Source organism: Catharus ustulatus, chromosome Z (assembly GCF_009819885.2).
Source record: "Catharus ustulatus isolate bCatUst1 chromosome Z, bCatUst1.pri.v2, whole genome shotgun sequence".
Taxonomy (NCBI): domain Eukaryota; kingdom Metazoa; phylum Chordata; class Aves; order Passeriformes; family Turdidae; genus Catharus; species Catharus ustulatus.
In genome coordinates this window covers 47,840,221-47,865,724 of record NC_046262.2, presented here as the reverse complement: position 1 = coordinate 47,865,724, position 25,504 = coordinate 47,840,221, and the positions used below count along the sequence as shown (strand labels likewise).

Below are 25,504 nucleotides of genomic sequence, written 5' to 3'. Positions count from 1 at the left end.
GAAGAGACCAGGCAAGATTACTCACATACAAGTATGTAGCAGGTATAAATCACACAGGAGATTGCCTTTCCCCTCCTCCTCTTCTTTCTCTTCACTGTTTCTTGCTCATATGTCTGTTGAGTTTTGTTTTGCACTTACCACTTCAAAGCCAAGTGCTGGCTCTTTGCAAATTTTCTACTGTTCTGTGCATTCATGTTTTTCCAGTCATAATTCTGGCAAAATATTGGTATCTTCAGCCACCATGTAACAGATGTAGTTTATTTCTGATTACTGGAACACTCCACTGGTGCCTCTGTGGCACATATGGCCCAGTGGTAAACTGGTGTGATAGAAAAAATTAATGGGAGAAGTACTAGGTTTTTTGCATTAATTTTAATATTTTTAAACATTAGACAGATTACATTCATACAGCATGACGAACAACTTTAATAGTCTAAGTAATATATCTAGAGAAACATAGACACATCTGCTAACTACTCTTAAGTGCTTTTGTTTAGGCCACAAATAAAATGCAAGAGAGCTTGCCATCTAACACTTACAAGAACACATAAATCCAAACAGTACTTGTAGAATACACTGAAAAACAAAAATTCTCATAATACTACAGAACACTACAAATGCAAACAAGAGTGGATATTTCTGGATATGAATTTTAAAATTAGTTATCTGTGAACCAGACATTAAAGATTTCATAATTAATCACATCAATTTTTTTCTATGCTACTCCTTATATTGTTAATGTAAGAAGGTACCTGTTATACAGTCAGAAAGCAGAAAACGTAATGAATCACTTGGACAACAAAACATTTAAGAATTCAGATAGCCTTTTCAGATTCATTTGAAGATGGTAATTTCTGCACCTCAAACAGCATTACGAGTTCTTTTGAGGGATTTTGATTGTGACAGTCTTAACTTCTGTATATTCATGAAGTCCATATTCTCCCCTAGAAAAAAGAGAACCAAGAGCAACATTGATGCTAAATGCTTTTTACATGAGTTTTTTTCTGGATGGGATATTCAGTGGTAGAGTGCAATTGGTTGGTTACATAGCAAGTACGCTGGACATATTTGGAAGACAGCTGTGCAGTTGGACTGCTGCTGGAAACCTTTAGGAAAGCTACAGCAGTGATCTCTTGAGAAAAATGGGGGAGAGAGTAGCTTTATTTCTGTGAGTGGTTTTTAATTTAGAGCTTTTCTGATCTGGATTTCAGATCAAGAATATGTTAGGTCTTCACAAGCGTTTTCAGCAAGTTATTTGTAAAGCTCTTCTTCTGATGTCAAGAGCTTTCTCCAGAGTCAAAGAATAGGAACTTTATTTCAAGTAAATGGAGGACAAAATTATTCCATAATGAAACCTCACACACAGTAAAAAAGAGTTAAAATCTTTGACATGTTACAAGCATGTTTCACCTTTATATTTTCAGTGGTGAGATGAAGTTGTTTGTGTTCCTAAATATTTAACATCTGATGTCAAATACAGAGTTTGATGTAGTCAAACTATTTAGACATAACTGATTGCTTTATGGAACAAGGGTTTACTACAGTATAATGTTACACAGTTCTCACTGCTGTCTTATTAGATAGATATATAAGCAAAACAGAAATCTGTGCTCAGGACACTTATGCTGGATAAAATGTTTACTGATTCCCTTCATTTTTGGAGAGGAATTTTGTTAGTATTTAACATTTGGCAGCTAAATTCGCAATGGTATTATAACTCCAAAAATTACAAAGATAATTTTGTTCTGGGGGTCAAGAAAGCCAGTGGCTTAAAACAACCACATCCTATTTTTTTCAGTGTAGGTTTTGCACACATATTTCCACTTGTCGTAAAAATGGTTGTAACATATTTACAAATTTTCTCATGGTAGACATCTAGCTGGTGATAATTCTTTCCTTGTCCTTTAGTGGGAATATTTTTATTGGTCTGATAATTGTGACTGTGACCCCAAAAGCTTTGTTAGCATGAAAGATTAATTCCTTCAATATGTACTGTTATAGAGAGCATTTTTAGTAGTCTGTTATTTCCAACAAATAAATAAAAAAAAAAATCTGAAAAAGGCTGTAATTCAGAATTTATTATCTCCTAGTTATTGGCACCCAAAAAAGGCAAAGCTGTCTTTGATAAAAAATGGCCTAAATTATTGAAGCGTTTCAATTTCCAGTTTTCTAAAGCTCTCGACATTGGCTTGTCTGTTTCCTTTGAAGTCAGTGGGAGCTTTGCCATCAGAAACAGATTGTGTCCAGTGATGAGCAAATGTGAAAACACTAGCCTTTACGCTGAAGAAATTATGTAACAAGAAGGTCTGAAGTGCCTCACCTATAGGTATATTTTTTTAATCACTGCCATGGTTCATTAGAAGTGTTATGTATTTATCTTAATAAAAAAAGAAGGCTTACCTGTGCCGATTTGTAGTCATTGCTTTAAAAATAGTTTTTCTCATATATATGGCATTTTTAAAAAAGAATGAATACAAGTAAGACAGGATATGATTCAAGTTGAAACTGGATTAAAACTTGGAAGTTTGAAAAAATTTGATTAATTTATACTTTTTATATGCTACTCTGCCAGTATTCTGGGAAAAAACAAAGGTCCAAAGACCACAGAGGATTATTTTCATCACAACTTTTGATCTGGCTGGCAGATACTGTAAAAACATTAGTTTCACACACTTTTAACTGAAAAATTTTGATTAAACAAGATTTCACAAACTACCTGCAGATTTATCTTCATGAAAATGACAGTTTCTCTATATATGCAAAAACTGTAAACTATAAACACAGTGGTCAGTTTTGCTTACCGGTATACTGTAACCACAATACACTACAAACTGGTCATATTGAAAAAGTGTCCATCTAAGAAATTTTCTTATTTATTTTGTAGAGGAATTGCTGGTTGTCATTGCCTCTGTCAACATGATGCCTCTAAGCACTCCAGAGACTAATTTGACAAAATCCCAAACTGATCATTCTAGTTATGCATATTTAAAGTCGGGGTTCATTTCGAATTTTCTGTGAATCTGCAGTTTTAAAAGTATTTACTTACATTTCTCGTCCATTTCCTGACATCTTAAAACCTCCAAAGGGACATTGAGCAGACAATGCACTATAGCAGTTAACCCTGGAAGAATAGGAAAATTATTTTTGACAGGGTGAAACAATTTTTTCTGTTCTGAAAAATCAGTGTTTTTCTGTCACCTCTAAAAAGCCTGTGGTAATAGTCACAAACAATATCTAAGGACATATTTGAAAAAATATATGTAGTTTGAAGTTCAGATAAATGAAGCTTCAAAAACAACTATAGCTATTATCAGAGTACTAAAACTCAGTAAGGGTCTTCAAGCAGAGAGACAGTCATATTTTTCTCTGATCATTGCAATGAAATTCCTAATTTGTACATAAGCTCTCTCACAAAAGATTATCCACAGATAAGTGTTCTGCAGAAAAGTTTATCTACCCTTCTAGGAGGTAAACTCAGAGTAGCTTCACTATATGTTTAGGAGGTTTTGTTTGGTTCTACTCAGTTAAACCTTGTTCTGTATTGTGGTTGAGAAGAAAGGCACAATAATGAAAAATAAAGGAATTTCATAGGAGAATTTTTAGGTATGAAGAATTTGGCAGAATGTGCATCCTATTTCCTAACTGAGAAGCTCTTTTTGTCTTACAGCCTTGTCAAATCAAATATTCCCTATTTTCATATCTTTTATTCTATTCTCCTGCCAGTCTAGTGGTATCAACAAAAGAGATTCTGTTCATAGTTAAGGATTCCTAGACCACCAATCATGTAAGAGCAAATCCCAAACACTCCACTTCTATTCTAAACTTTCTTCCATATAAAGAATAGCACCTCTGAAATCAAGACTGTTAACTTATTTTTGGAAAGCATATGTTCTTAGATCACAGGGCCTGGGCAGGAATTTGTGCTGGTTGCAAGTGCTTTTAGATAAAATGTAAATTGGACACAGATTTTGCATTCAAGCAAAATGGGTTGTTCTCCTTCTGATGCACTGAAATAACTGTAGGGAAATACAGGTCTTTGTCATTGATTGTCATTAGGCCCTGTTGTGCCTCCAAGTTTTCACACTTTCCTTCTTTAGCTTTTTCTTTTCCAGCTCTGTGTAGGTTACCTCTTCTTTTCCATTGCTGGAAATAGTTGGCCTTTTAGTAGTTTTCCCTGTTGGTATATTCTTTCTTTGCTCAATCACATTTTACCAATCTTTCCCATTACAAATGGGTTTTATGCCTAAGTTAATGGCTACTGAACTTCAGATAATTGACTTCTTTATACAATACCAAAATTGATCTTGCAAATTATCTTTTGGGCTATCCTTGATCCTAAAGTAAAGGACACTCCCAGAGCATTACCTTTTGTTTCCTTCTCTTTTTAACAAATCAATTTCCTTTTATTGACTAAGTTGATGGAAAAATTGTATGAATTGTATTACTAACAAGAAGTAATTTTTGAATAACACACTAAATAGGGAAACATGTAGGAAAAATAAACAAAAGAGACAAGGATCTACCTCTATAAAGATGACAAGGAATAAATATGAAGACCACCCAAAATACTTTGAATAATGTATTACAATCAGTGCCATTGACACCTGCAGATCCAAAGCAAGCATTTTTAGAAAAAACGTAGCTTACCATACTGTTCCAGCCTGAAGGGCAGCTGCAAACGTCAGTGCTTTGTCAATGTCTTTGGTAAAAACTGCTGCTGCTAAGCCATAAGTGGTATTATTTGCCCTCTTGATAACCTCATCTACAGTTTTAAACTTCATGATTTGTTGAACAGGTCCAAATATCTGTATCAAACACAAGTAAATATATGAAATGAACTAGAATTACTTACTATTTGAAGTAATTATTTAATTTTAAGTTTACTTCTCTCAGATGGCCTTATTCCTGAGTTCATTCAGTCAAGAGTTAATAAAGTCCTTTATAAATTTTCATAAAGATTTTTGCAGTATGAAGGAAGTCGAGATTACCTCTTATAAATAGTTCATAAAAAAATAAACAAACACTGAAAACAAACAATGATTAAAAGGCACCCATCACAAATGTAGTTAACATGGCGTCACAGTGTGCTATCTCTCTGTACTGGTTACCAACAAACTCGTGTTTTCTGGACAGGCTCCATTTTTAAAGTCAAGAAAGGTTCAATCTTTCCTTCTCCTAAATTTATTATTAGACTTCTAACCCTGTAGGTAGCTGCACAACTGAGCATGTGCTCCAAGTGAAACAACTAATTCTGCTCTCATGTGGGTGTCAGGTAAGAGAACAGTCCCTCAGTTTTGGCTTTTCCTGCTGACATTGTTGAGAGTTCTCAGCCAGAGGTGCCCATACCTATCACAGAACACCAAGACTGTGTCAGCTGGGGGGATATTACAATATCTAACTAATTCTGTTCCTACAGACTGTGAGCCTTCTTCTTGACTTTAGTGCTGGTTTCTATCTAGAGTAGTAAGGATTGATTTCCACAGATCAGAAAAACACCAAAAATTCCCTCAGTTGTTCCCATTTTGAGCTTCAAAACTCAGACATTCTTTAAAGTCTTGGTTATCCATAGCTTCTTTGTTCATGACACTTGAAATAATGTCAGGGGCGGTTCTTGTACTGCTGACCAAAGGGTAACTAACAGAACTGTGAAAAAATCACCACTGTGCTGTTTCCTACTTGTTTCCATAGTACAGTGGAAACAATCTGAATTGTGTCTCATGCAGTTCTACCATGTTTTACAACTCTCTCCCCGTCACAATTAATTCTAAATGCTGTGGTGTTCATTTTAACTCGGACTGTTGATTCTTGATGGATGTAGCATGTTTAGCAGACTGCATCAGCTTTCTAGTATGAAGTAGTATAATGGACACCGATTGCAGCTCAATTGCAGCAGTTATTAATTAAGATAAACATAAAAAAGACAAAGCAAAGAGGTCATGACTTGACTTTGAGTCTTTATGTAGAGAACTTAGGAGATGGTAGCTCAGCATTCCCAAATATCCCTCATTCCTTCAGACAATCACTGGTGCCCTAGCATTGTCACCTTGGTTGGAGTAATAGTAGACTCTTCAATGATGTGTAGACACATCTGCAAACTGATCTAAATTAAATAACCCCACAGAGGCAAAACAAAATGCCACCAACAAATTCCTCTGGAAGCACAGTCCAACTAGTTTCTCATATTGCAAAGTTGCTGCCTGGTGCATACAAGCACCAAGTGGCTCCTTAGGCAGTGTAAAATGTTCACAAGTTGTGCCTCCAAGGTTTGCATCTCTGTTACAGGTCACTGTGACTTTGATATGTGAGATATGGACCGTATGGAGCAATGCAAACAATCCAAATCTCAGCATTTATCTACTTCAGGAGCCTTTGTTGGCAGGGCAGCCTCATACTCCTCTCCCCTCCTCGAGCAATCTGGTGAAATGAAAACCCCAGAAAACAACAAAAGCACTTTAAACTACACCAGGGTGGAACAACAAGTTTAATGAGAGAATTTTCATATAGTCACTGGACTTTCTAAATGGATACAGACATGGAAACAGACAACTTGCAGTGAGAGAAGAGACTGCTGAAAATTTGTTTACCTCTTCTTTGGCGATGCGCATGTCATCCGTAACATTAGAGAAAACTGTGGGCTGGATGAAGTAACCCTTGTCTCCCCATGGACCACCTCCACATTCCAGTTTGGCTCCTTCTTTTTTCCCACTCTCAATTAGCTCCAGGATTTTTTTAAACTGCTCCTTATCAATCTAAATGAAATACATTTCAGGAATGCAAACAACACACGCTGGTAACAGTTGGTCTACTAGGTCCGTGTGAGCTGGATAAAAATATGGTTTTTTTCTCTGTGGCAACAGACCACAGTGAATAGACCTGCTACAGGTCATCTTTATTTTTTTTTTCCCCTAGAAAGAATTACTCAAAGCATAGAAATGAATCTGAAGAAAAACAAGGATATGTAACATAATTACATAAAAGAAATACAGCTACACCCCATGATAACAATTTTCCATTAAATGGGATCATACCAGTTCTAAAAGGAGTAACTTTTATAATCTGTAAAATAATTACAGTAATTTCACGAATACAAGCCGCACTTTTGACCAAAATTTTGCTCCCATACCGGGAATGTGGCTAATATTCAGGTGCAGCCAATATGTGAATAATTTTCTGGCTTTTTCAACCCTGGGAGTGCAAACCAAGTCAGTGCAAACTGCAAAGTCGAGCTCCTGCCAGTAAAACCCTGCATTTACGTGGTTGTTACAAATTGATACTCTGTTGCGCGGCGGGTGGAGCTGCTCTGTGCAGGCAGCACAGGGGGTGGGGAAGGCGGGACAACTCTCTCCTCGGAGGAGGCAGGGGCTCTCTCCTGCTTGGCCCCGTGGCTCGGGGGGAAGGCGGGGCAGCTCTCTCCTGCTTAGCCCTGCAGCTCGGGGGGCTCCTGTCCCCGTGTGCTGCCGCCGCAGGAGCAGGCAGGCTACATCCCCGGCTCGCATCGCCGCTGTAGGTGCTGGCGGGTTCTGTGCCCCACCTGCCGCCGCGGGGTAGCGCCGGGCCGGGGTGACCGAGCCCAGCAGTGGCAGCGGCCGGCCCTGAGCAGTCCTGCCGAGCGGCAGTGCTGAGCTGGGCCACCCAGCCCTGTCGGCAGCCCCAAGCCCTCATGGCCCGAGCCGAGCCAGTAAACCCCGCCCTGCCGCGGTTCGGTTACTATGTGGCAACTTCGTTGCACCCGGCTCCTCGCTGTGAACGACAGAGCGGCTTATACTCGGGTGTGGCTTATTTATGGACAAAAAACGAAATGTTTGCCAACACCCAGCAATGCAGCTTATACTCAGTGCGACTTGTATTCGTGAATTTACTGTAAGCTTCAACTGAAGGTTGCTAGGGAGAAAAATAAGTCAGAAAAGAAAAATTATGAGACTGGAGGAGAAAAGAGTCTTAACGTTCATTCAAATATTTTCATTATTGCTTTTTTTCACGTGTTTAACTTCCTTAATTTTTTCAGTAGGAATGTATTTACATTTACATCTTTCATTTAAAGTGTTAGAATTAAATTAAAATTCAATAAAGCCACAATAATATGGGAGAGGATTTCTGTTAATTTTGTATTAGCTGTACACCAGACACATTTTTTTAACTTAAGTTTTTTAAACTTCCTGCCCTTAGACTTTTAAATTTGAATTTATTAACTTGTACCCAAAAAAAAAAATAAAAATTTTTTTCAGTTTCCCAAATCTTGTGTGGCTTGGAGTGCATATTTTTCCAGTATACTGGCTGTCTTTAATTACTCACAATGATTGTGATAACCAGTAAAGAAATGGGAGTGTTTTTCTCCCCTATTTTTTCTCTGTCTCTACTACAGCACTTTTATTCCATATCCTGCAGTATAAGGTGATGTGGGAATAAGACAAGATGAGAACTATTGTAACAGTGCTCTGAAGTGATCTATTGAGTCCACAGCATTATGATAGCAATACTTTTTAATACTGCATTTTCACATTCATTTGATGGGAACACTGTTGGTGTAATCTTATAACAAAAGGGGGGGAAATGAGACTTCTTTCATTATAATTGTGTAGTATTCTAAAACTGAGAGCAGCATAATAAAAGTCTAGTGCCTTGAAAAAGAGGAAAAGATATTAAAACTTATTTTTCAAGCTAGTCACTCATCAATCTAGGCACTATCTGAAAGAAAAATTAGCGATGTGAGATGGGTGATTGCACTTGCACTTTCACAAATCTTGCATTTGAGCTTTCTCAAAGCATTTCAATTTTTATAAGTGTTCCCCTTCAATAATAAAAAGAACTAGAAAAGATAAAGAGACCTTGGACTTATGATATCGGCACAAATAGCAATCACTCTGATTTCTTCCTCATACTGTAGACTAACCTCTACAAAACTGTACTTAGCCTTAAAACTACTGCAACAGTAGGTTTAGGAGGACATCAAATTGTGATGTCATGACAGAATCATGCTGGAAATATGTAATATTACTCACTTGAGGGCCTTGCTGTACACCAGGCTTCAAAGGATCCCCAAGAGTATATTTCTTTGCTCTTTCAATGCTCCGGCGAACAAACTCATCATAAATAGGCTCTTCCACAAAAATCCTAGATCCTGCTATACAACATTGTCCCTGGTGATAGAACAGACCAATATGGGCAAATTCCACAGCAGCGTCCACTGCAACAAAATGCAGAGTTTGTCAGAACATGAACCTGAATTGTCACATCATAAATTCTTCACTAATCTTTGTCACCCATCTAATTTCCCTTTCTAGCACTTTTTATTTTTATGGCCCTTTAAAACAAAGATACACAGCCATTTACTTATGACCAAACTACTCTCCTCCAGAGGATCATGGTACAACTAGCCGAATACACATTCAGGTATTCTATGGGAAAGGTAGATTTAACATTATTTACCCTGTCAGGAGTACCAAGAAGAGCATTCAGACAGAAAGTTAATGATCCTGTTTAAGATCCTTCTCTCTGCTTTTCGTTCTGCATACATATTTCATTAGGATGATCATTAATTACATTAAGAGTGAACAGGTTGTCAGAGGTTCATATCTATTCAGGAACCATTAATTTTGGTGGTAATCTAACTTAAAATTATGGTATGATCAGAATACCTTAAAAAATACTTCTTTTTTGAAAAGGTTCAAATAATTTACTGACAAAAAAAGGAGAAAGCACATTGGAGTTGCAATAGTAGTTGTTTATGTAATAAAATTGCTACTAACAGTCTGCATCTGCAAATATAATGTTAGGACTTTTTCCTCCAAGTTCCAAGGTAACTCTCTTCAGATTGCTCTTCCCTGCTGCTTCTTTAATCAGTTTGCCAACCTAAAAGATAGGGAGAGGACAGCTTAATGTCAAAAAGTTTGTCATGACTTCTATAATACTTTTCTGATTTCCTCAAAAGTGAAAATCTGTTAAGAGATTTCTACTATCCTAGTAACAAATTGAAAAATAAGTTAAAAAAACAAACAAAAAAACCCCAAAACAACTGAAAAGAGTCAGGATGCATAGGGTCATTTACCCTATGAACTGGAGACGTTTCCTAGAAGAGTCTCCCCCTGTAGTGTTAACTGCCAAAGATATATGGTGGATTTTTGGTTACTCCCACTCTGCTTCCATATACCTCTAATCTGAAGCAGGTACAGATTGCTGCTCTACTGGTTGCTCCCATTAGCCTAAAATTCCTTGAGTTTATGCATGAGAAGGCTCTTTAATGCACCAAGTTTATGAGAAAATCCACACTGGCTGCATGGACATTCTCCCTTGTTTCAATTTCTCTCCTAGATGAATGAAGAGGAGGAAATGGAGACTGTAAGCTAGAACCTCTGCTCTGCTTTTTCTCTGATGACGTGATTAAAGGAACTAATTACTATGAATTTCCCTGGAAAAGCTGTGAAGGAAAAATCTGCTTGTAGCTCTTGTGGCTTTGGCTACCTATGTCTAGCAACCATCAGGTTGCAACTTCCTCCCTCTGCCAGCCTTCCTACCATCATTTCTCATTGCTAAATTGCACAGCTAGAAAAGAGCAGTCACCAAACTCTAGAATACTCCCTCTGGTCCATCTCCCTGCTTTGGAGGGCTGCTGAGCACTGGGAGCTGTAGTTGTCACTGTCTATTGGGAACATCTGTGGGATATTTCTCAGATGTCAGGGTTTTGGGTTGTTTTCATTTCCCATTACTGTAGAGCTGAAGGTTTCTGAGAGTAAACACAGCTCTTGCACTCAGTGTGTTCTGATCCCTGACATGAGGCAATGATATTTATCTTTGGAGTCTACATCCAAGAAGTTAAGAGACCATATGGCAGCTTTTCCATTTAGCATGCATGTAGACAGACAATATAACGAACAGTATCAAGGATATAGCTAATCCCTAATCCTCCATATATCTTGCAATGAGAAATCTTCAATTATAGCACTCACAGTTCTTCAGAGCCAAGGTTAGGGAAAATGAACAGCAACCTTCCTTTTAAACAGATACATATTCAAAAACTCTTCTAAGACCACCCAGATGGTACTAAGTATCACTGAAATACCAAAAATCTGTCACCTCACCTAAATGTGTGCTGACCAAGGGATGAGATTTCCTCGGTACCTTCCTGTCATACCATTGTTATTAAACTTAACAGAACTTCTTGAAGAAAGAGGTAAGCAGTATTATGAAAAATTTTTGGTTTAAATGAGTAAGACTTAAAATACCCTTGGTATACTAGAGGCCACTGTATCTCATGGACTGCCTTTGTTTGAAGGGCTTTCCAGCAATACAAACATTGTTTAAATATGTTTAAAGTTAATAATAACCAACAAATCATTAAACAGACTTTGTTTAACAAACCAGCAGAAAGAAGAGAGTTAAAACAATTACACAGAATAAGTTAGACATTAAATCATTGCTGGGAATCAGAGGGGGCACATTTCCTGCTTATATTTTCTTGCATTCATTATAGTACCTCTGTAGAGCCTGTGAAAGCTACTTTATCTATATCCATGTGGTGAGAAATTGCTGCTCCAGCGGTGGGTCCAAAGCCTGGCACAATATTCACTACTCCAGGTGGAAATCCTGCCTGAATTGAAAGAAAGAATCCTGTAAATTTGGGGAAGAATAATAACTAGAAGAACAGGTGTCACATGGTCTTACTTTCCTTTTCAGTTTTCCAGCACATTTTCTTAACCATATATTTATTCTCAGCGCTAGAGTCCCCAAAGATATCATTCTCACATGATTTACACTCTCTTTCTTTCACCTGTCTTTTAGGCTATTGAACTACCTTTATTTTTTTCTTTTTTTTTTCTCCCCCAAAGAATATGTTACTTTAGTTCTTTATCAAGGCCATTTCTGAAGAAATTTTTTTTTTCATTTTCTGATTAAGATGTATAAAGAAATATTGCTTACTTTCATATCTTCTTCATTAAAACTGTTCAAATCAACATATGTTCTTGCTGGCTTCTGCACATTAATATCCATGCTAGATGGAATTTAATTAATGATCTACTACTGAAATTCTGTTAAGGAAAATGATGGAAATCTGGATGTAGGTTGAAAGTACAGTGGGCAACATGAGAGTTTACAGCAAAAAAGCTGCAGATCACCTACCAAGCAAGAAAAACCAGGTTGAGATATATGCAGTTTCAATATCTTGCACATTTTTAAGCAAATAAGCTTTTCCTATGGTTCAAAACAAAGGCATTGTTTCCCATAAATCCTGTATTAGATATGCTCTATTCACAGCAAAATAAGCTATTTTCTTCCAGCAGCTTGTCAGGCAAATTCCGAGGGTGTGAGAAGAGTAGATGGAATTTTGTTGATTTATGAAGCAGCTGTACAATCTCAATGACACTTGCAGAGCAGAAATAGAATTAATATATCAAATAGATCAATTATCACTTCAATAAGGCTCTTTATAGTACTAAATAGGACTTTGGAATTACATGCAGAAGCTCCATATTTTTTGGAAAACTGTGAATTTCAGGTGGTGAGTTGGGGCACCTAAAACTCATGTCCTGCATTTTGGATACCAGGTTGTTACTTTTGTTCAAGCAACTTTTATTCCTTACAGTTTCATGATCAGATACAGTCTGTCAGTGCTTGCTATGATAATTTAATTTTCCAGATAAATCTTTGCCCTGAAATTGATTAGACAATGAGGTTCTTCCCATTTGCTTAGCATTGTGTTTCTTACTTAATTTGTGTAGAGAAGTAGAAAAATCTCACTTTGAGCATTTAATTTCCATGTTTGTTTTAGGAGCTCTTCCCCATATAAGGTAGTAAGGGAGGCTTGTGAGTGCTGTTAAGAAAGATAGTGAAGGTTACCAGAAGTGACTACATATTTTTTTCTTTTTTAAAAGAAAATTGGACATTTAAAGCAGTTGTTAAAGTGGTCATTAGCAGCAATTTGGGCTCCAATGTTTTTTGATATTTTGGATACTTATCACATTCCCACTTCTGAACCTTCCTTTCAAGAAATCAGAATATTAGAATAGATATTTCATTAGATCACAACAGAATTGAGTTGCTGTCCCTGTAAAGTTACTTTTTCCAGAAAAATACACTTTCACAAACTTATTGTTAAAAATTAATGGGGAAGGTTTCTCTGATATTTTTTAATGCTATTCCTCCTCCACAGTATTATCTAATAGCATTTACTATGTGTTGCAATAACAGCAGGATTTAGTTCCATACTGATAATAATTTAATTTCTGTGTAATATTAACACACAACAAGTCAGTATTTTCTGCTGAATCACTGTTTCAAAGGAGAATTAGAAAATGTGCCAAGTCATTTGCACTTAAACTCTGAAAGGTTACTGCACTGGTGATTATTGACACCTGTGCCAACATTTGAAACAGATTGTATTTGTTGACTTTACTGGGAAGAAAGCTAAACTGTTTTTCTGATCTCTTTGGGTGTTTGTTGCACTGGAAACAGTAGTTAGCTTTGGAGACACTGACTTTCTGAAGAAAGTGGCACACTCGGGAGCACAAAGTGTCTTCTCATAGTTGCTGAGGGAAGAGCAGTCACAGGTTTGGCAGCAGTCACCAGCTTGATTTTACAGCTCCCTGTTAATAATAAACTTAGGTGGATGAAAACTTTGTTCAGTTGAAAAAAAAAAAGCTGTACAAACACATTCTTTTCTTTGATAACTATGCTAATAAAGTCATTGCCATCCACCTCCAAGGACTGTGCACTTGACTCCTTGTTTGCCTTTGAAACGTGCTGTTCTTTTGTAATACAAATATATTTGCTAAAGAATGAAGTTTACTAAACTGTTGTTGTGGGGGGTTTTGTGTCTGTACTAGGTGAAAGATACGCATGCTTTTGCCCTGGTTTGGCTTCACTGGTTTACAGCAGAGTAAGTTCCACAGCGCAAGGCTAAGCATGCAATGACCCTGTCTTACATTACCTTTGTGCCATTTCAGCTGCAGTATACCCTTACATTCCTGAGAGGGGCAAATAACTCTGTTGTTGGTGACTTACCTCTTTAATTAAGGAACCCATGTAAAGGGCACTGAGTGGAGTTTGTTCTGCTGGTTTGACAACCACTGTGTTTCCACAACAAAGGGCAGGGGCAATCTTCCAGATGAGCATAACCAATGGGAAGTTCCACTGAAAGACATGTGAGAAAATGTATCCTATTTCTAAAATTACCAAAATACCTCAGCTTTTCCTATTACAATAGTGCCAATTTTCAACTGGGTGGTTGAATGTATTGTTGAACTCCTTTCAGAGTGAAGATGTTTTGAAAAAACAATTGGCAAGCCAGGTAATACAAAGACTGGGGATTTTTGTGTATGTATAAATCCAGGGGATCCAAGGTTTTAGTTCCAAGCTCAGGAGACAATGAGTGTACTCCTTTAATGACGTGTTACAGGAAGTTGTTGGATTACTGGTGCAGTTGAGAGTTTTGCTATCTTAAATGGTCACATCCATCATCAATTCAGTTTTCTAAGGGAGACAAGGTAATAACACATAATGCTACCCCTGCCCTCTCCCCTGGAGGTTTCACTGTCAGCTGTTGAGGGCAGTTCAAACAGACTAAAAAGCAGCTGAATGCTTTGGATACCATGTTCTGCAGTATAAGGGACAATACGACCAGGGGAAAACAGCTTTGGCCCTTTGAGAATATTTACAATAGTTTGGGTAGCGCTGAGGCCATGAACCTCAGTTCAACACCTTCTTGAAATGGGGAAAAATGCAGTTAAGAGCTACCCATTATGTCAGAAAGGCTAGGAGGAATACACACACAACATTTCTTTTTTTCTCTCCTTGTCTCCTTTCAGACTTACTCCACTCCCAAAAATAATGGGAGCATAAATAATATAAAGTAATCTGAAGATTCATTGTTAAAGTGGAACTGCGTAAGTGAAAGAAACTGGCAATGGTGAGCTATCAAAAGTGGTTTGCAACATATACATAGTCCATGGTTTTGGTTTATGTAGAAACCTGCAGTCTGCTGGTTCATATTTCAATGGAGAGAAAATGAAGATATACTCAGAAATACTTAAAATTTTATAAGGGAATTCACTGCTTGTACTAACTGCTGCTTGTACTTCCAGAAGATAATTGTATTTTAAATGGCCACATCTAGTGTTTCTAGGTCTTTAGCATAGCTTGACTGAATCTTTTACTTGAAATGTCTTGTCTGACCTTCAAGAGTATCTAAAACAACAGTTTCTCAACCTCTCCTAGAGACTGGATACAAACATATTCAAGCAATGTTCTCCAAATCAATGGGGTGGTCTGAAGAGATAGCAAATTTTCAACATCAGCCTAAAGATATCAGGCACATGAGCAGCACCCACATGTCTGAGCAGACCTTACAGACAAGATGACTTTTTCAGAATCTAATGAGTTGTCAAGCGGATCAGGTGAGGTTGCTCATAACTACTGTGTGCAAGGGGGTGGGTGTATTAGGAGAACCTAGTGCATACGGCTATTCTCACAGACACCCACCAAAACTAAATTTAGAACTCGAGTGTTTTGAGTGATTAGGTAGGCCTTTTGAAACTTCAGTTAAAAAAGCGAGTTCAAAACTGGGAATTTAGCTCTGTTAAACAAGAGCTCTATTGGACACATTATTTGTGTTTTAAGTTGTGCCATCATCATGGCGAATGAGTCTTAGCCACAAATAAAGACCCAGATCTGAATGCTGTACAGAGCAGAACAGATATTCTAGATCTTAAAGAGCTCATTTTTATAGGATTGTAGGTGTAAACATAGACTGCTACTATTACGCTCTCCTACATGTTTGTTTCTATTTCTTTCAGTTTCAACAAAACACAATTCCATTTTCCAAATTAGTTCATAAGTCAAACTTCTGGGATTTATTTTCGTTCCATACAGAGGAAGGAGAGGGACAAGGTTGGACCTTCACAAGGCTGGACACATCACAAACTGAGGAATCAGAATCACAGTACTCAAGATAGTCTCTGTCTTTGAGGACCTGAAAATTTCTGGTTAGTAACATTTCACAAATGCACTTGCCTAGCAAAATTTCAAAAGCGTTTCCATCTGTAACAAGGAACATTTGTGTTTATATAAGTGTTTCCAACTTACAGGAATAATTTGGCCACACACCCCAATGGGCTCATGTCTTGTAAATGTAAAAAAGTTTCCATCTGTGGGAAAAAGAAATAAGTTAGGCATTTAGACAAAGCATTTTTGAGAAATAGTTAAATCAGAAAGATGATAAAGTAGGATACCAAACTTATCTGGATACAATTTTACTTAAAAATGATATTTTCAAAATCTTAACTATGTAAAAAGCCATAAAGTACATCTGGATTCAATGTCTGCTTTTTTCATAGCTCCAAGGTTTGATTTTTCCAGTCTGACTGTCTTTTTGCAGTGACAACCTTGTTTCTCAATATGGGATGCACAGGACACAAATAAGCATTCCTCATTTAATTTTTCTTTTATCACCTTTTTTTTCTTTCAAAAAATTCTCTTTTAAATCCTAGGTACATATCAGACATTTTTTAATATTAAATCTTAGCTTAGATCAAATCCATTAAATATAAAATTCTCTTTGATTCAAATAAATATGTGTTCCATTAAACCTAGTATAGAAGTCTATATGAGGCAAAAGAGTTGGAAGTATTTATCACTCTAGTTTTCCTTAATTCCTTCTTTATTACCTTTCCCTTAATTCCTTCTTTATTATTTTTTCCTAATTCCTTCTTTATTATCATTCTTTTCTTTGTCTTTCTGAGAGAAGGTAGCTAGAGAGACAATGTTTTCATAAGGCTGCTTAATGGGAAAGGGAATGGAATGAAATTTTAGCAAATGTTGTTTCCTCATTCCTATCTCTTAGTACTTTTTGTAACACATTATCCAGTCACTGAAGTAAATATTACTGCTTTGTGCTAATCTTTGCTTAAATATGTGGACACCCAGGTCTCACTACTGTAGTCTTGTATAAACTGTACATTGTTATGCAAAAGTAGCCTATCACATTTCTTAGATGTACATACAGGTTAAATTTTTTTGGTCCATAAACAATATTTGTTAGCAGTGTATAGAACAAGAAATAAATGTGAAGACCTACACTAAATGTTTAAACTCAGAACTATGACAAATCTTTTAGAACCTATCTTAAAAACTTTCTAAAATAGTTTCCATTTAAGGTATTTTCTGTGTTGCACAACTTTTAGATAAAAGACAGCTATTTACAGCTTGTGTTGGCCTCAGTTCTGTAGTTTTGTTATCTCAAAACTACTCACCCATTGGAACAGTACGTCCATGGATTTTATCAGCCCAGCCCGCACAGTAGCGTAAAGTTTTGATACAGGCACCCAAATCCATTAGATAGGCTGTGGAAAAGAGCTTCCCACCATCAACGGTTTCCATTGTCTGCAGACAACACCAATTAAAAAGTTACTATCAAATATTAATAATGCTTATTTTGTTTATGCTTTGTAATTTAGCTTTTGGTAGCTCACTTTGAGGATTTCAGCTTTAGATCTTTTAGATTAACTCCCCTCTGAAAAACACATTTTGAAAAACTGAATCTAGCAATCTATAAGTGAGAAATTTTCATGATTTTTTTTTTTGTATTGAGCTATGCAGATAGCATGATCACAATGCATTGTTAATGGTAAGATTTGCTCAGAAAACATCTCTCCCATTTGAATCAGTTACACAGTTCTTCTTTATGTTAAATATTCTGCAACCACAGACCAAGAGATCGGGCAGGAGACAATGCCAATAACTGATGTAAATAAAATTTTCTCAAACTAGCAGGACTCAAGCCTTATAAAAATTACCCTAAACACACCTTGAGTGTTTGATGTGCAAAGGAAAGACCTGAGCCATCTAGAACTCTTAAGTGAGAGAAATAAATGATGAAAAAGGAATGATTATACAGAAGAATAGGGCTGCTTTTCTGCCAAGTCTGCGGAATGTGGTTTGGATTAATTTCCATGCCCCTTAATATTTGGAAATAAAGATCATGAGCAGTTCTTAATAGTGTTAACATATCTGGCATTTCAAGAGCATTTTCCTCAAGCTGTCCAAGACAGAGAGATTGAGTACCTTCAACTTTATGAACAATCCTGTTACAATATTCAGTAGGAAGAGTCCATTTAATATCCAAACTATAATTTTAAGATGCAATCAGATTGGTATTCTTTAGCATTTCAGGTTGGATAAACAGACTCCAAGAACATTTTGTCATCAACAACTCCCCTGTGAAGTCCACACTTTTAGTTAACTGGACACATTTTAGATACCTCACTTGGGAAGAGAACAGAACAAGCAGTGAAGACAGCAGTGCCTGATGGCTCTTAGCAGTAAGGAACAGATGGAATGAGATATGCCCTTGCCATTCCAGGCAATATACGTGGCACTGTTTTTGTTCTGTTTGGACGTGGAAGAGTATTCTTCCCTGACTTCAAACTTATGAAATCTCTAGTTTTCAGCATCACAGGAGATTGAATCCTAAGCAACAAAATTTTCAGTGATTCTTTCAGTACCTTGCTTTGACTTACTCCTTCAGTTGCCTATCTACAGGTCTGTTGAGCCTCTGAAGCATTTTATTAACAAATAAAGCACTGAAAAGGAATAATTTTCATCCTGATCGAATGCATGAACACAGGAAAATGACTTTGCAATGAGCTTTGGACAACTATTTTGATCTCTAGTGTTCAGGAGGATATGTTCCTCTGTAGTACTAGTATTACAGGTAGGATAAACTGTGAGTGGAGAAAATCTCTCTTCATCAAAGTCTGGAAAACACTTTACTCATACATACCTTTTCTGAAAAGGGAAGTAGTTAATAAGGTGACTAAGTTGCAGGAAATATAAATAAAGTCAGTAAAATAGAGACTTGGGAATGGCCCCAGAGAAAAGCAATTCTTTCATACTATGAAAATGGCATATGTGAAAATAACTTATTAAATCTTTCATCTTTCCTGTGGAAAAAAGATTGTATCTTAATCCTCTTTGCATTTGTAATACCATCGACTGTGCAATATAGAAACAAATGCCAGCTAATCCAATTATTTAATGGACTAGAGGGGATAGTGCTCTGTTTAGAATGTAACTTTCTGAAAATTTTGTCTCTTTCAACTCAAATCTAGCATTTTGAAGGATATAAGTTCCACCCACACAAGGTTTCTCCTGAGAAACTCTACTACAGTCATAAGGACATATAATGGGCAACAGATGCTTTGCAGATTTACACATCTGAAGGTTTAAATTTTATGAGCTTATCTACAGTGTCTTTTGTGGCTAATGGCTAAATACTTCAAACTGTAACTAGATCAGTCTGAATGATGATCCTGGATGTTGGATACTCCTCCTTCTCAAAGTTTTCATGCTGTTTGCAGAAAACCAGGATTCATCTTCAGCACAAGCAATTATCCCACCTAAATTTTTCTTCCAAAATGTGCTTGAAATAGCAGAAAAATCACCTTAATAATATTATCGTATGTGGAGTTTAAAACAAGGAGGAGAGGATAGAAGCCTTTATCAAATTGTTGGTGTATTTTTGTTTTACGTGTCATTTCTTGCCTTAGTGCACCGTCTGTAGATGAGAGCATTACAAATTATGTGCTTTCTTTTAAATGCACTAAAATAGCCAATACACAGTGGTTTGTAAAGGGAGAACATCATTCCCCAGCACATATTTTTCTTCTTAAAATAATCTATTGCTGCCTTTAGTTCTGGTTAAGTTTTATCAATCATTACTAGTTCTAAGCTGGAGTTAATGAAGGACCAGTGATAAGAAAATACAGAATCATGAAATTCAAAAATTTGTCCCGGTTCTCTCTTGAATCATCTATAAACTTGGAGCCAGGCTTTCAGTTAAGGCCTTGATTCAGGCTTTGGTTTAGAAGCATTAACCATGTGGCCAATGTTAGCGTGTCTTTAAGAATCAGAGAGTCACATTGCTGTGGTTGTAAGTAGTTTAAGTATCACTTCAAAGCTAATCAGATGCTCAAGCACTTTGTGGATGTAGGTGTTAATAGACCAGAGTGCAAGCCGGCTTAGTGAAGGCCATTTGGTACGGAGAAGAAAACCAAGTACTGAGACAGACCAGCTTTCCAAAGAGTTGGCATGTTAAACTTGCTAGCAGCTGTCTTTAAAACCAGGGCTTTTCTCCTTGTCCTGCTGCTCACATGTCATACTCACAGCTAAAATCAGACGGTCTCTTTCGACTAAGTCAGCCAGTTTATTCAGGAGCCTTCCTCTCTCTGAAGCATCCATCGTACGCCAGGTTGATCCCAGCTCAAAAGCCTTCCTGGCTGCTTTAACTGCCTCATCTACATCCGCCTGTGGGGGTAACAGAAACATTTACATGATCAACAGCCACTTCTCCCACAAACCTTTCTTCTCTGTTAAATGTGTAAAGTTTAGCGTAAGTTCAACACAAATTTTAAATGAGAGAAACAATCCCATTCTAATCAAAATTAGTATCAGTAATGTTAAACGCATGGGTTATTTTCTTTCAAACACTTCTGCTGCTATTTCAGCAATGTAAAGTTCTATGAGAAACAGATGAGTTCTCGAAGTTTCCAAAATAAAAATTTATTAAATAACTCTATTTTTAAAATTTGTATTTTTAAGCCCTTTGTGTAAACCAAACACTTACATTGATGATACAATTTAATGTCTTTTATTTACAAAGGGATCCTGGGTCTGTAAGACGAATACTTGATTACTCATCATCTGAAAGTATCTCAAAGTGTAGTGAAGACCAGGCTAGAAAAGCCTGTTCCTTAGGTTGTTTCATGAAATGAAGACAAATTTGTTATTAAGGAAGACAAATCAATAAATTGAAATATTTATGTATAAAATCACTTTAAAAATAAGCCAGGCATAAAAAGCTAAGCCTAAATATTTTGAAGTCTAAGCATTGTCTTTGCATATACCAGTTAATTTGTCAGTCCATAAGTGTTTTTGATTGCATATTTTTTTATTTATCATTTGGTTTTTACTATAGAAAAAAAAAAAACCCTACAATGAAAGTATTCTGGGCATAGGGTGTTCCAAGATTGAAGAAGAAGCAATTATAATTTCTAGAAAAAAGACTTTTGGTACTTGGAATTCTTCTGTATTTCAAAATCCTTGTAAAATTTACTAACAAAAAGAGTGGCATAAAAAAGAGGTTTATTCTAGTTGGTTTTTTTTCAGAAATAAAGAAATTTCAAGGAAAAAAAAGAAAAAATATATACACTTCCCAGAGAAATTTCCATGTAATGTTTGAAGGATATCTTTCAAACATATTTTGGCCTGCTATTTGCTCATATCTCCTCCAGGGAAATCATTATCAAGGTTGACAAATCAGCAAATTCAACTAAGTCAACACTATAGTCAATTGTTTAAAACCTGATCTTGAATCTTTAACTGATATTGGCAGCCATCAACGAATTTTAAGAAGCTGTCAGTGGGGTGTGTTAGTGGCTTGAAAAGCCCAGCACGCACCTGTGGGGCAGAAAGCCACAGAACTTCCAAAAGTTTTTCCAGGAAGTTTGGGTAAAGTTAGGAAGCAACTGTATGAATAGCATAGCCATTACTATAGAGTAATACTGCTCAGTCACCTACACCAGGTAGGTGAAATCTACCAAATTAAGAATTGCTTTTCTTCAGAATCTTTCAGCATATTGTCAAGCACTTCACCACTATGTGTGACCCCTATCATAAATTTTCTACATCTTTGGAATAGTACTCAAGGGCTGTGGCTTGGCTTAAGTGGAAAAGGAGAAGGGGTAAAAATGTCATATAAATATGAACTATATAAATTAAAGCTCTTTCTGTTAGAAGTGCAGAGGTAATTAAAACTGAAAAAAATAATATAGAGTAATACAGGGCTATGAATGAAAAGTAATGAAAAAAGATTTTTCTTTGTATGAAATTTAATTTCATTACATAAATTTACACTATGAATATAAAGACTCCTTTCTGAGCCAGTTTAGATTTATTAGAAAAATACATTTAGTTTACACATGCTGACCATTTGGTGAGCTGCTTTGTTATTATTAGGGGCCTTCAGGATTAGGAATGTAACCTGAAAGAGCCATCAAACTGGAAGAAAACAGTTCCCACCCACATATACGTCTGTTCTTTGTAATCTCCTTTTGTTTTGTAAAATACCATTGCAAGGCAGTGGACAACCCTTTGTCAACCCTATTGTATGCACAAATTAAATTCCTAAAATCTCTTGGCTCACTATCTGAAGTCTAGCCTCTTGCATATTAGGTTCATAATGGCTGTGTAATTTACTAGATCTGCACAACTTACTAGGCTATTTAGTTAATAGCAGTTGTCATTGCATATTAGTTTGCAAAATTATTGAAGAGAAAGTAAACCTGTGTTTTGAATAGTATTATCTCTTTATTTAATGAGTTGTTAGCTTGTAAGGAAAGGAAGCTGCAAAAATTTTGAATGGAAATGGAACAGTTTGCAAGTTATGACTAATTTAATTTAGGGATGATAAATTATCAGTGTCTCAGCACTATTTATAGATCGTTGGCATTAAAGAAAAGAAAAACCTTTGAAAAATTTCAGTTTTTAAAATTTTAAATAATTATTTCACTTCAGGTGAAATAATTAAAAGTCAGACTTTCACAGCCATGTTTTTCTAAGAAAATGTTTAAAATCTGTCTTCATTATGACCTTCTTAGTAATTTGTGGTCATTATGGCTCAAATACTAGACAATATTAGAGGCAACGATTTTTAAGAGAACCATGATGAGATTACAGACCAGAGTAAAAAAGATTTAATGCAAAGATGATCCTGAGTGTACTTCTCAAAAGAGAATTTTATTTCAGCATGAATTTCTGTAAATTAAAAAAATTTTGAAAGAGCACTTGCTTATATTGGCAATATTTTTTTTATGAACTAATATCACAGACAAACTTAATAGTTTTACATTGCTTCTACTGGATAACATTTTTGATGCTAAGCTTAAAAAATGTTTTTTTATACATTCTAGAGATGCTTATTTCTTGATTAAAATGAATATATAATTTTGTGAGAAATGTAAAAAAAAAAATTTACTTTGGGACGCAAGATTGACTCTGAGGTAGAAATGCAGAAAATTAAATACATATGTGCAGGAACCAAATCAGTAATTATGAAGCCATTTTTACTTCCAGTTACAGTCATCTTATGAACTGGAAATACAACCTTCACTTCTTGTATTTACTTTCTAAGAATATATTTAAAAAACACTTTCTTCGGTCAGCGCTTTTAATTCTGTTAAACACATTGCTTATCTTATTTTAAAAAACTACCACCTTCCTTACATTTAAACTGTATAGTATCACTAGGCAAATCCTGTTTTAAAGAAAAACACATTACATAAATAGAGAGAATAGACCTTAGGTTTTCATTATGTCTTTGATTACATGGCATCTATCTGAAACTTTTTAGAACAGAATCCCATAAATATAAAAAAATAATGTTTCTTTACAGATTTCAATAATTTTTTTGGTCATCTGCTTCATTGATTCAACATGCTTTAAGAAGATCAGTTTTGGAGGAATTAGTGACTATTTGATAGGTTATATTCAGCTTGAAAGTAATTTTTAGGACTATGTATTTATTTAATTGTTTATAATTTATTATTTGTTCATTATTTCTTAAATGTTTGTCCTTTTTATATTTTATATAAGGTAAAGCCTTATATAAATGTGTAATGAACAAAATTTTATTACTTTGTAATGAAGAAAACATAAGAGGGAAAAGAAAATCCCAACTAAATTTTTATATGTCAATGATCACAGATAAGAAAAAGGATCAATAATATTAGTAAAACAAATCAGAAAAAAATATTTCTTCAAAAATTTTCTCATATAAACCTATGGTAAAGCAGTGTTTCATCATCTCTTTAAAAAAATCATAGCTTATTAAAAAAGTTTGGGAAAGAAGGTATATGGGATGAAGTAGGTCCATCTGAGATGATGTTTTACATCACATTACATTATATTTACAAATGATTGCTTGCCTTCCTGCTTTTAAGATACACTGAAACAAAAGTGGCAGTTAAGGGCAAGAAAGAAAACCCTACCTTGTCACCTTCTTCCACCTCACAGATTTTCTCTTCAGTTGCGGGGTTAAAGACTGGAAATTTTTTACCACTGATTGAATCATGCCATTCGTTGTTTATAAATATCTGCAGGGGACGAAAGAGTGCAACTATATTAGTAACACATATATAGCTGTTGTCTGTTTTGTGTTTTGATGAATAAATCTATCTGTCATAGCTGAGAGCTGCTGGATTCATAAATGTCTGAACTAAAGCTGGATAGCTGTTTCTACATTATTCTGAATAATTATGAATTATCATATACACACTTAACCAGGATCAGTTTTTAAAAATTTATTTCCTTTGAAGAGGCAAACTTTCTTCTACGTTGCATTTTTACTTTGTTTCATGTCATAAAAATATGCTGCTGTAAAGAGGCCCCTCCTCTCTGTGAGGTACAAGGGAGGTACAGCCCTTAATGACCTGTGGAAAACTACCTGAGTTTCCCATGGTCACAGGGTTGGTAACATTGGAGGCCCTTTCTGTTACACAGCCTGACAGAAGTAAACCCAGCCCTTGGATTTAATAAGTGGATTTAATATTGGATTAAGAGACCACTGTTGTATTAATCTTTGCTTTGATTTATCTTCACTCCCTCCTGCCAAAAAAAGAAAATCCCAAACAAAACCATACCAAACCAAAACGCCCAAACATACAAAACCAATAGCAGGGTTTTTTTGAAATTTAAGCTGAGACTATAAAAAACCTTGCTATTGTCATAGTCAATTGAATGAGTTAAAGAACCATGGAGTGGATACAGCTGGAAGGGACCACAGTGGGGTCATAAGGCCCAATCTCCCTGCTCAAGTAGGATTATATTAGAGCACATTGCACAGAATTGCACCCAGAAGGTTTTGTGCGCTTAAAACATGCGTAAGGACCTCTGTCTGAAATTTGAGGTACTTAGCTCTGTTCACAAATGCAAAATAGATCCTGGGTCATACCTGTGGGCACACAAGATCTGTCCTACTCTAGAGCCTGCCCTCTCTGGGGCACTGTAGGTAAAATGGTCAAAGTGGTTTAATTTCGTTAACCTTGAAACAGAAAGGAAATGCTCATTGCAAAGACCTGATAAATGCACAGTTGTTGAAAAGAGCAGGAAAAGTTGCTAATAAGTGTTTGTTATGTACATGGCTTGTTGAAGTGGACATGATTAAGGTGTACAGTCCAAAGTTATCAGCACCTGTCCTTCTGTGCCTGACTGTCCATGATCTCTGGGTCCAGGTCAGTGCTGAATTGAGTATGCCATGCTAAGCTGTCCTACCTTGAGCCCACCCTCTTGATACTGGTGGGCTGGTGCCCTCCCTTCTCATGCCTTCCATTGACATTGTGTTCCAGGAATGTGTGTGGGATCTCAATTGCACTCACCTGTAAGTATATGCCAGGCTCTGATGCACTTTGAGCTCTAATTTTGCTTCTTTCTAGAGTCAAGACATCTTGACCCACAATTAGTC

At 36.2% G+C, this 25,504-nt stretch overlaps 1 protein-coding gene across 2 annotated transcripts in view; it reads right to left on the bottom strand.

Annotated features, from left to right (window-relative positions):
• Positions 1 to 353: 353 nt before the first annotated feature.
• Positions 354 to 25,504, bottom strand: part of ALDH1A1 (aldehyde dehydrogenase 1 family member A1) — a 45,470-nt gene continuing 20,319 nt past the window's right edge. For both annotated transcript variants that reach the window (XM_033085037.1, XM_033085039.1), the window contains 12 exons: positions 24,033 to 24,137; positions 20,152 to 20,292; positions 17,241 to 17,370; positions 16,075 to 16,136; positions 13,996 to 14,124; positions 11,471 to 11,584; positions 9,747 to 9,849; positions 9,000 to 9,184; positions 6,585 to 6,749; positions 4,648 to 4,805; positions 3,047 to 3,121; positions 354 to 944 (listed from right to left, as the gene is read on the bottom strand). In XM_033085037.1, coding sequence (XP_032940928.1) covers positions 872 to 944; positions 3,047 to 3,121; positions 4,648 to 4,805; positions 6,585 to 6,749; positions 9,000 to 9,184; positions 9,747 to 9,849; positions 11,471 to 11,584; positions 13,996 to 14,124; positions 16,075 to 16,136; positions 17,241 to 17,370; positions 20,152 to 20,292; positions 24,033 to 24,137 — 1,440 coding nt within the window. In that variant the 3' untranslated portion in view covers positions 354 to 871. The remainder of the gene's footprint in view (positions 945 to 3,046; positions 3,122 to 4,647; positions 4,806 to 6,584; positions 6,750 to 8,999; positions 9,185 to 9,746; positions 9,850 to 11,470; positions 11,585 to 13,995; positions 14,125 to 16,074; positions 16,137 to 17,240; positions 17,371 to 20,151; positions 20,293 to 24,032; positions 24,138 to 25,504) is intronic.